The sequence below is a fragment of the Coregonus clupeaformis genome, unplaced genomic scaffold, assembly GCF_020615455.1.
Source record: "Coregonus clupeaformis isolate EN_2021a unplaced genomic scaffold, ASM2061545v1 scaf1159, whole genome shotgun sequence".
NCBI classification, from domain to species: domain Eukaryota; kingdom Metazoa; phylum Chordata; class Actinopteri; order Salmoniformes; family Salmonidae; genus Coregonus; species Coregonus clupeaformis.
In genome coordinates, this window is record NW_025534613.1 from 61,718 (window position 1) to 73,731 (window position 12,014).

The 12,014-nt window shown below is 44.0% G+C and overlaps 1 protein-coding gene across 1 annotated transcript; it reads right to left on the reverse strand.

Moving 5' to 3' along the window:
• Nucleotides 1-6: 6 nt before the first annotated feature.
• cplx3b (complexin 3b) lies at nt 7-6,654 on the reverse strand. Its single transcript, XM_041899607.2, has 3 exons — nt 6,090-6,654; nt 1,732-1,819; nt 7-1,533 (listed from the first exon to the last, which is right to left on the reverse strand). Exons 1-3 carry the CDS (start codon nt 6,245-6,247, stop codon nt 1,309-1,311), a joined length of 471 nt encoding a protein of 156 aa, XP_041755541.1. The 5' UTR covers nt 6,248-6,654; the 3' UTR covers nt 7-1,308.
• Between the last annotated feature and the right edge of the window lie 5,360 nt (nt 6,655-12,014).

Below are 12,014 nucleotides of genomic sequence, written 5' to 3' on the forward strand. Positions count from 1 at the left end.
CATACATAATAAAAATCTGTTTATTATGGTTTCAACGGTCAGTCAAAAATCAATAAGATTCATACAGCACTGAACAACAAAGATGATGTAAAAGAAGCAAAGAGTGGACAGGAAACAGAAACATCATGAACAACATGTCTCTTCCTGAAATATTATCATGAGATCAACCTGAATCACCCCATAAGGGTGACTGGAAATGAAAGAGGCTCTTGCTGTTGGCTTTAAAGTATCATTGCAGGTCACACACTTTAATACAGAGAGATATGTATAGGTGATCAGGCTCTGTAAGACTTGAGTAAGAATGAATTATATTCACACTTGTTTGTCTTGTTTCATGGAACTGACAAGAAAGCACAAAGTAGCTATCACATAAAAGAAGCTACTAAGGCATGTTCACCATCCTTTCTTCAAATTCAAGTACTGTAATGTCACGAAAGGACTGTTGAACTATCACAAGACATGAACCACTGTATTGAAGAAATATATACTGTATATTACTGTAATATAAATAAGGTTGACAAACCCCTCTCCCGCTCTCACCTGCGTCTTTACTTAGTGATACAACAACAATTCAGACACATACCAAGTACTATATGTTCATATATATGTTAATATATGTTCATAGTAATGTGTACTTATTAAACACTATGACCAGCACTCAGCCAGAGGATGACACTTTCAAAGACAGCACTTGACATATCATAGCGGCTAAACGACACCAAACCACTGGCACAAAACAGCACTGAGATGGAGAGGTCAGGGGTTAGAGGTCAATATGAGGACAGGTTAAAGGCCAGAGTTGAAAGGTTAGATGTGTTGGCATCACAGAGCACGAGCTGTCTCCAACGAGTTAATGACCATAGACTAGATGGACAACAGAACAGGCTAACCGCAAATACATTTACACCTGCAATAGATACAACAGACACTTGGTTTGTAATGTACTGATTGTGGTCCCAAGACATAGACGTTTTATTTAGTCTCACACTTAATATTACTATTTGATATACTTTGTGCCATTGTCTGAACGGTTTTCTGCTAACGGACTTTGGCATAAGACTATTACTCTGTTTCCCCTACAGCTTAGACAGTGTTTACTCTGATTCCTTGGCCAGAAGATGCTACAGTATGTTTATGTGTGTGAGGCAGTGTTGACTGTATGTGTGTGTATTCAAAGCAACATGACTATCAACGTTTGTACATGGTCATAGATCATATGATATCTTACATAGATCCTTTGTTGTACAGAGAAAGAGAGTAAGGGAGGGAGAGATAGAGAGAGAGCAGGAACTCAGTCAGCCAGCCAGATCACATGAGATTGCACTTCTCAGCGGACTGTTTGAGGTCTTCCAGCGTGGCCTGGGCCTTGTCCTTCAGCTGGTCAATGTCCACATTCTGGATGTTGGTCAGCTGGCCCAGGACAGACGTTTTGGACTCCTCCTCCTTGTTGTCGTCAGCGATCATCTTGGCTAGCTCTGTGGGCAGCTCTACGTCATCCCCCGCCTGCTGGATCTGAGTGTCATCCAGCTCATTCTGGGTCACACACACAGCGGGGACACACACACAGGCCAGTGGGTGAGGGTGTAGGGAGCAAGGGCAAGGGAGAGGAATGAGATGATTGAGCGATAGGGAGAAAGGAAAGAGAGTACAAACAGAACACATTTGGATGGTATTTTTGAATGTAGTAAGAAAATGCTTGCATCAAATATGCAGAATCAGTAATGGATGTACCTTTGGCAGTCTGTATTTGTCCCGGAAGTGACTTCTAACTGTTGCCCGCTCAGCTTTCTTCTGGGCAAAACTAGCATCTCGTTCCTGCCTGGGGAAAACCAGAGCGAAAATGGTGTAACAGTGGATGAAATAGTGTCGCTGCATGTAAACCACACACACACACACACACACACACACATAACGTCTGCAAAGGTGGGATAATCTCGAGGCCTTACTCAAGTTGATGCTTCATAACGAACGCCTCCTTCAGTCCACCTCCGTAATTAGACTGAAGGATTAAGGATTTAATGGCATTAGTAGATACTAGATAGCATTAGTGGCAATGTGAGGACAGATGCTGTAATGATAATTTATGTCATCCATAAGGCTTTTTGTAATATAAATATGTCATGGTCTTTAGTATGGAATGTCGTTAGATTTGTTGGAAATGTGATGTATCACAAATGCACAAATTCATTGGTTACGATTAGCCACATAGCTCAGCCATCGCGGTTAGAGTATTGGGCCAGTAACCGAAAGGTGGCTGGTTCGAATACCCAAGCAGCCAAGGTGAACAATCCGTCGATGTGCCCTTGAGCAAGGCACTTAACCCTAATTTGCCCCAGGGGAGCCGTACTATTATGGTTGACCCTGTAAAACAACAAAATTCACTGCACCTATCCAGTGAATGTGACAATATTAGATTTTTATACCACTGTGGATCTCATAGTGAGGGTTGAAAGAAAAGAGCACAGGGAGTCCTCTGCTGAACTGCACTCTGACTCAAGAGTCTAGGCCAACAGAAGGTGGACGAGCAGCAGTAACGCCTGGGGGTGGAGGAGGAGGAGGGAGGGAGGCTGTGCTCTTGCAGTGAGACCCAGATGCAGTCTACTGCCGGTCCACTGCTCTACTGGGGAATTATATTCAGACTTCTGGGATGTAGAGCGGCACTGACTGACTGACTGACTGACTGACTGACTGACTCACTGACTAGCACTCACCTACTTCCACAGCTGCCAATTTAGTGAACCCACAGAAGCCTAGGATCACACCACTCTACATAATACTACACCCTCCCAACCCAGAACCTAGGACGACACCACTCTACAGAACTCTACACCCTCCCAACCCAGAACCTAGGACGACACCACTCTGCAGAACTCTACACCCTCCTAACCCAGAACCTAGGACGACACCACTCTACAGAACTCTACACCCTCCCAACCCAGAGCCTAGGACGACACCACTCTGCAGAACTCTACACCCTCCCAACCCAGAACCTAGGACGACACCACTCTACAGAACTCTACACCCTCCCAACCCAGAACCTAGGACGACACCACTCTACAGAACTCTACACCCTCCCAACCCAGAACCTAGGACGACACCACTCTACAGAACTCTACACCCTCCTAACCCAGAACCTAGGACGACACCACTCTACAGAACTCTACACCCTCCCAACCCAGAACCTAGGACGACACCACTCTACAGAACTCGACACCCTCCCAACCCAGAACCTAGGACGACACAACGCTACATAACACTACACACTCTGAACCCAGAGCCTAGGATTACTCCACTCCAGAACACTGACTGAGTAGCACACCTCCTTTTACAGCTGCCAAACCAAAGCCTTGGATCACCTCACTCTACAGCACACTACAGCCACCCAGACACCACAACACACCCCATCACCATCCTATGTCCTCTGCCCTACACCACCATACAAATATCATCATACTGCAAGCCTTATGTTGAGGTAAATCAGGTATTTATACTCTCCACCACGTACAGCAATCCAGCAATACTACCCATTTGGTAACTCCAGCAGAGGGCAGACAAGAGACAGTTTGTGTTTTCCGTGCCAGCCCTTTAAGTATTACTCAAATAATCTTGGTCCCTAATTTTCCAATATCAGATTGAAACTATAACTGAAAATGTGAAAATCTGATATAAACACCTGAATAGGATTTAAATCTTTCAAAGGACAAGACTAGACCTACACCTCGCACCAAACATTCCGAAGCAGAGACTCCATGAACCGAGATGACGTCATGTGACCTATGTGATCATGCCAACAGTGTGGTCTGAATGACAGCATGACATCATAATGCATACATACAGTACTGTAAACAATGGCATGATACATGTGCATAGCCAATGACAAGGTCATATCCCTATCATGCAGGGGATACAGGGCCAGCCTTGGGCATAAGCAACATAGGTGGTCGCCTAGGGCCCTATCAGCAGTTTTCCTTGTTATGTCAGTCACTGACAGTCACTCAATTAGCCCATGTTAGCTAATATTTTTTAGATTGGTAAATTAGTCTACCCAGCTATCTAAACGTGTAGTAATCATGGCCGATTTACCGACCGAGCACGAAGGGCCTGACCTCCAGGGGGCCCCAATTGATATATACTGAGTGTACAAAACATCAAGAACACCTTCCTAATATTGAGTTGCACCCCCTTTTGCCCTCAATGCGTCGGGGTATGGACTCTACAAGGTGTCAAAAGCGTTCCACAGGGATGCTTCCCGCAGTTGTGTCAAGTTGGCTGGAAGTCCTTTGGGTGGTGGACCATTCTTGATACACACGGGACACTGTTGAGCGTGAAAAACCCAGCAGCGTTGCAGTTCTTGACACAAACCGGTGCGCCTGGCACCTACTACCATACCCTGTTCAAAGGCACTTCAATCTTTTGACTTGCCCATTCACATACACAATCCATGTCTCAATTGTCTCAAGGCTTAAAAATCCTTCTTTAACCTGTCTCCTCCACTTCATCTATACTGACTTGAAGTGGATTTAACAAGTGACATAAATAAAGGATTATAGCTTTCACCTGGATTCACCTGGTCAGTCTATGTCATGGAAAGAACAGGTGTTCTTAATGTTTTGTTCACTCAGTATATATTCACGGTGGCATTACTGTTATCTTGCCCACTATGAATGAACATGAGCATGTAAAACACCACACAGCAGCACATAAGCCAGCGCTCTGTGAGAGCCAATGGTAGAGCTCCTTTCTCTGATGGCACTGAGATGACGAGTCTTGTGTCTTTTCCTCTCAAGGGCATCATATAACCAGGGGATGTCATTGTGACTACTGTGCCTGATAACATGACTATAGATGACATGCCACTGCAAACAACCCCATTCCAACAACCCTATTCTCTGTGGATTATACAGAGCACTGACACCAGGGTTTGTGCTGTGATCTATTGTATGGCGGTAGCCACATTCTAATAGCTCACCTCCCATGAAGGTCAGTGTAATGTATGATGGTATGGGATTGAGGTCAAAGTGGGCTGTGGGCTGTGGACAGTTGAGGCTAGTCTCTGAGGGGAGTCAGTGGATGCTCCACCATGCCTGACATGTCAACAGTAAACAGGCTGTTTGTCCTGGAGCCTGGAGCCATGTGACCTTAGGTCAGGGTAGTGCCCTGTAGTACTACCCATTTCTTTTTAATGAAGTATACTTTTCATATAGATACAGGTGTGTGGAGGTAGTGCACATCATAAGACACATTTCAAGGGTATTTCTTTCACAGGACAAGATATATGTTCAGATCTATGAGCTTTTGTAGAATCATCTGTTTCAAACCTTGAGGACATCTGCTCCTCCTCTCACATAGGGGAATTTGGAGTAAGGTCAATGAAATTATCAGATATTTTATGATATGGACAGAGGACAGTCTATGGCTATGGCAATGGGTTTCTTTGTTATACCCAGATAAAAATACATTTCAAGATCAGAGATACTCACATCAGACCAATGTATTCTGTTGAGGTGTCTACTCTTTGTGAGCAAAATGTAGATGTAGGCCTACATCACAGGGACATGCATGAAAGGGAGGAAACTATTTGGAGAGCTCATTGAGGATGAGATTCCAAATTTTACATCAATACATTTTGAGATAAATTGGACATAAAAGTAACTGAATTCATGCTTTAGAATGAATCTGAGGACAGGTACCAACCTGAAGCATTAAGCACAATATATGCTTATTGGAAAACGAGTCAATTTTACAGTATAATTGGGCATTCAACTCACTGGGATTATTTACAAATGTTTGTTTCTGGACTAGGCTATTGCAAGGATTCCAATGGAAAACCGTCCTATATAGCCTAATTCTTGAAACCTGAAAGAAAGCTCCTTTATCGAGTGTAGCAGCTGTGTGGTGAGCTAGAGAGCACGCCGTGGATCCCACTGATGCGTAAAATAGTGCATTGCGCACGGGGGCTTGTAAAGGCACCCGCTCAGCAGCGTCTTTACATTGGACATTACACAGATAAACGCCGCTTTATAGTACGCAACCCTTTCAAAATCAGTAGGCTATTCAAAATGGATCGATAAACTTGGGTTTGTTCTTACTTTTCCTCCTCTAACTGTTGTTGATATTGTTCAAATTCCTCCTGGGTCATTCCTGCCGCTGCGGCTTCCGATTTCTCTCCTTCGGGCTTTTCCTCAGTCAAACCCCCGGTCAGGTTCTTCACATGCCCTCCCACCATTTGTTTCACCATAAAAGCCATCTTTCTGCCTCTAAGAGTCCGTTAACTGACCGGGTCAGAACGTGGATCTTTGATGCGCTCTTGATGAAAGCTGAGTAAATCAATGGATATCCACCGAGTCTCCTAAAAAATATATGGATTAAAGTATTAAACTTGGCGATAAAGTCAATACAATCATCCAAATGTTTTACTCTCGACACTCCGTCGCGCACGGCTGTGAGGGATTGAGAAGAGTCGAGTTTCAGCACCAGTGCCAATGGACAGCTACGCGTTGAGGGGGAGGTTAGCAAGAGATGACGTAGCTGCACAAATATCTGAGCCAACAAGTTAGACTCAACTCTACCAATCGTGTTTTTTCCCTAACCCAAACTCCACTCCCTCTGCCCAATCCCACGGAACGCTGGATTAAGGGTGCGCTTTCATGATGCGCCCTGGCACCACACATGGGATCCCGTGATTCGCCGTCTGATTATAACTCACTATTGAGTCAGACAGGCGCTCCTCACATTCACAACGGACTCCGGCAGGGACAGACACACGTGATGAGTCAACTACGGTGTCTACTAGCTGTTTTGTATGGTTTTGATGCCCGTGCGTCTTTGGGGTCATTTTGTTTCCAGGGTTTCCAAACGCACTTATGTCATATGAAATAAGCTGATCCAATTTAGAGTTATACATCACCTATCATTAATTTTGCATCATTTGTCCTGTGTAGTATAGTCTAATACTATTTTTATTCAAATGTAATGTGGATGAAGGAATATCATCTGCTTTCCACTGAGCGCACATAAACATGTGTCTCATATGGGGTGGGTGTGGGCAGTTGTCTGCTGCTCAGGGAGAGGGAGAGAGTGATTGAGAGAGAGAAAGAGAGAGAGAGAGAGCAGCTCCTGCAGGCAAACTGGTGTGTAATTGCATTTGAAAGGAATGCTGCACAAACCTCAATAAACAGTTGTCCATGCCTCAATAAAGGCTATTTTGCTTTATGGTTTACACACAGACCACACACTCACATCACTTATATCTGTTTGATCCTTCACCACCAGGTCATTAACAGTGTCTCACCTAACATGCTGTATCACCATACACCACAGTACGGGAAAAGGTTATGGTGTTACAAATCAATGAGACCAATTAGAGATCAGAATGGGTCCATTTATAGTACTAAGTGTGTCTGTAGGCCTATACTGTAGGGGTCATCATTAAGACAATATTATTGAAAGATTTGGTACAGATCCTATCTCTCTCTCTCTTCTCTCCCTCCCCCTCACTCCCTCTCTCTGCTCCCCTCTCTCTCTCCCTCCTCTCTCTCTTTTACTTAAATCCCAGAAATGTGAAATGTATACTTTCCACAGATACAGTATGAGGCGCATCTTCAATCAACAACTTTTGCATCATGATGTGCGCAGCACGCCTGCCACCAAGAAGCATGGCCTACTTTCCAGTGGATTAGGAGAGACAGATCATGTCTCAATGCACTCTGTCACAGGCTTAACAGACTCACCTGGTTAGTTTCAAATCCCCTGGCTGCCAAACTTCAAAGCCTCCTCTACATAAAGTAAATTGAATTATAACTTTCCAAATAAGTATGATCGAATTGTAATCTGTGTAAAATTGAAGAATTGGCACCCTGAGGCGATGTTTCTTATTAAAGCACAAGTGTTCTCTCATTTGATCTCTATTCTCCTGGGACCTGCTCTCTGTTCACAGCTCAGGTCTCGTCTTGTCTCACACACTGCTCTTCATGAGTCACCATTCAGCCCTGGAAAAGGAGGTTGCATACAGACTGATATTAATATACATTATGTCAGTGATACAGACATACAGTATAGTTCGAGACTGCAGATACCAGTGGGACCAGGGTGTTTGAGGGTCTCCAGGGTCATCCATTCCACTGCAGGCCATGTCACATGAGAGTGGTAGTGGTGGTGAGGAGGATACTGATATTGATACAGCATGGTGGTTCAGCTTTTCTACATTCTATATTCTCACATAGGCCTATACAGTTACTCTATAATTGATGACTCTGACAGACAGAGGATATAGATATATCTCGATCTCCCTGTGCATCTCTCTCTTCCTGTCTCTCTCCCTGCCCAAGGACTGAATCACCACCAATCTGCTCAGACAAACAAGCTTGTTGAATCTTTGAATGTTAAGGACTGGTATGCATTTTTCCTTTTTTGTTGCCTTACAACCTAATTTTTTTTTTTTTTTTTGGGGGGTTGTATCATTTGATTTACACAACATGCCTACCACTATGAAGATGCAAAATATTTTTTATTGTGAAACAAACAAGAAATAAGACAACAAAACAAAAAACTTGAGGGTGCATAACCATTCCCCCCCCCCCAATTGGATTGAGGTCTGGGCTTTGACTAGGCCATTCAAATGTTTCCCTTTAAACCACTTGGGTGTTGCTTTAGCAGTATGCTTAGGATCATTGTCCTGCTGGAAGGTGAACCTCCATCCCAGTCTCAAATCTCTGTAAGACTGAAACAGGTTTCCCTGAATTTAGTGCCATCCATCATTCCTTCAATTCTGACCAGTTTCCCAGTCCCTGCCAATGAAAAACATCCCTACAGCATGATGCTGCCACATTTTACATTACATTTTTAGTAATTTAGCAGACACTCTTATCCAGAGCGACTTACTTACTTAGTGAGTGCATACATAATTTTTTATACCCCCATGGGAATCGAACCCACAACCCTGGCGTTGCAAACGCCATGCTCTACCAACTGAGCTACATCCCTGTCGGCCATTCCCTCCCCTACCCTGGAAGACGCTGGGCCAATTGTGCGCCGCCCCATGGGTCTCCCGGTCACGGCCAGCTACGACAGAGCCTGGATTTGAACCAGGATCTCTAGTGGCACAGCTAGCACTGCGATGCAGTGCCTTAGACCACTGCGCCACTCGTGTCGCTTGCTTGGTGGTGCCCCTTGCTTAGTGGTGTTGCAGACTCTGGGGCCTTTCAGAACAGGTGGATACAGTGGGGAAAAAAAGTATTTAGTCAGCCACCAATTGTGCAAGTTCTCCCACTTAAAAAGATGAGAGAGGCCTGTAATTTTCATCATAGGTACACGTCAACTATGACAGACAAATTGAGAAAAAATTATCCAGAAAATCACTTTGTAGGATTTTTAATGAATTTATTTGCAAATTATGGTGGAAAATAAGTATTTGGTCACCTACAAACAAGCAAGATTTCTGGCTCTCACAGACCTGTAACTTCTTCTTTAAGAGGCTCCTCTGTCCTCCACTCGATACCTGTATTAATGGCACCTGTTTGAACTTGTTATCAGTATAAAAGACACCTGTCCACAACCTCAAACAGTCACACTCCACACTCCACTATGGCCAAGACCAAAGAGCTGTCAAAGGACACCAGAAACAAAATTGTAGATCTGCACCAGGCTGGGAAGACTGAATCTGCAATAGGTAAGCAGCTTGGTTTGAAGAAATCAACTGTGGGAGCAATTATTAGGAAATGGAAGACATACAAGACCACTGATAATCTCCCTCGATCTGGGGCTCCACGCAAGATCTCACCCCGTGGGGTCAAAATGATCACAAGAACAGTGAGCAAAAATCCCAGAACCACACGGGGGGATCTAGTGAATGACCTGCAGAGAGCTGGGACCAAAGTAACAAAGCCTACCATCAGTAACACACTACGCCGCCAGGGACTCAAATCCTGCAGTGCCAGACGTGTCCCCCTGCTTAAGCCAGTACATGTCCAGGCCCGTCTGAAGTTTGCTAGAGTGTATTTGGATGATCCAGAAGAGGATTGGGAGAATGTCATATGGTCAGATGAAACCAAAATAGAACTTTTTGGTAAAAACTCAACTCGTCGTGTTTGGAGGACAAAGAATGCTGAGTTGCATCCAAAGAACACCATACCTACTGTGAAGCATGGGGGTGGAAACATCATGCTTTGGGGCTGTTTTATGCAAAGGGACCAGGACGACTGATCCGTGTAAAGGAAAGAATGAATGGGGCCATGTATCGTGAGATTTTGAGTGAAAACCTCCTTCCATCAGCAAGGGCATTGAAGATGAAACGTGGCTGGGTCTTTCAGCATGACAATGATCCCAAACACACCGCCCGGGCAACGAAGGAGTGGCTTCGTAAGAAGCATTTCTAGGTCCTGGAGTGGCCTAGCCAGTCTCCAGATCTCAACCCCATAGAAAATCTTTGGAGGGAGTTGAAAGTCTGTGTTGCCCAGTGACAGCCCCAAAACATCACTGCTCTAGAGGAGATCTGCATGGAGGAATGGGCCAAAATACCTGCAACAGTGTGTGAAAACCTTGTGAAGACTTACAGAAAACGTTTGACCTGTGTCATTGCCAACAAAGGGTATATAACAAAGTATTGAGAAACTTTTGTTATTGACCAAATACTTATTTTCCACCATAATTTGCAAATAAATTCATTAAAAATCCTACAATGTGATTTTCTGGAATTATTTTTCTCATTTTGTCTGTCATAGTTGACGTGTACCTATGATGAAAATTACAGGCCTCTCTCATCTTTTTAAGTGGGAGAACTTGCACAATTGGTGGCTGACTAAATACTTTTTTCCCCCACTGTATATACTGAGATCATGTGACAGATCATGTGACACTTAGATTGCACACAGGTGGACTTTATCAGGGCATTGCGTTCATCCACCTCCGGCCTGCTGGCTCCCCTTCCTCTGCGGAAGCATAGCTCCCGCTCAGCCCAGTCAAAACTGTTCGCTGCTCTGGCACCCCAATGGTGGAACAAGCTCCCTCACGACGCCAGGACAGCGGAGTCACTCACCACCTTCCGGAGACATTTGAAACCCCACCTCTTTAAGGAATACCTGGGATAGGATAAAGTAATCCTTCTAACCCCCCAAATTGTAAAGTGGTTATCCCACTGGCTATAGGGTGAACGCACCAATTTGTGAGTCGCTCTGGCTAAGAGCGTCTGCTTAATGACGTTAATGTGCCCTTGAGCAAGGCACTTAACCCTAATTGCTCCTGTAAGTCGCTCTGGATAAGAGCGTCTGCTAAATGACTAAAATGTAAAATGTAAATGTAAATATTTAACTAATTATGTGACTTCTGAAGGTAATTGGTTGCACCAGATCTTATTTAGGGGCTTCATAGCAAAGGGGGTGAATACATATGCACGCACCACTTTTCCGTTATATATTTTTTTGAAACAAGTTATTTTTTGTATGTCCATTACATGAAGTCCAAATAAAAATCCATTTAAATTACAGGTTGTAACGCAACAAAATAGGAAAAACGCCAAGGGGGATGAATACTTTTGCAAGGCACTGTATCTGATTAGAATAATGCATTGGGGCAATTATTCAGAAAATCCTTAGTTTTATTAATATGTTGCCATTTTATGTTCATTTTAGTCTAGATGATGAAAAAACAGATATTCATTGCTCTGCACACCATATTCTTACATACAGGTAACTGATAAAATAAAGGAAACACCAACATAAAGTGTCTTAATAGGGCATTGGGCCACCATGAGCCAGAACAGCTTCAATGCGCATTGGCATAGATTCTACAAGTGTCTGGAACTCTATTGGAGGGATGTGACACCATACTTCCACAATAAATTCCATCATTTGGTGTTTTGTAGATGGTGGTGGAAAACGCTGTCTCTGGCACCACTCCAGAATCTCCCATACGTGTTCAATTGGGTTGAGATCTGGTGACTGAGAAGGCCATGGTGTATGGTTTAAATTGTTTTCATGCTCATCAAACCATTCAGTGGCCACTCGTGCCCTGTGGATGGA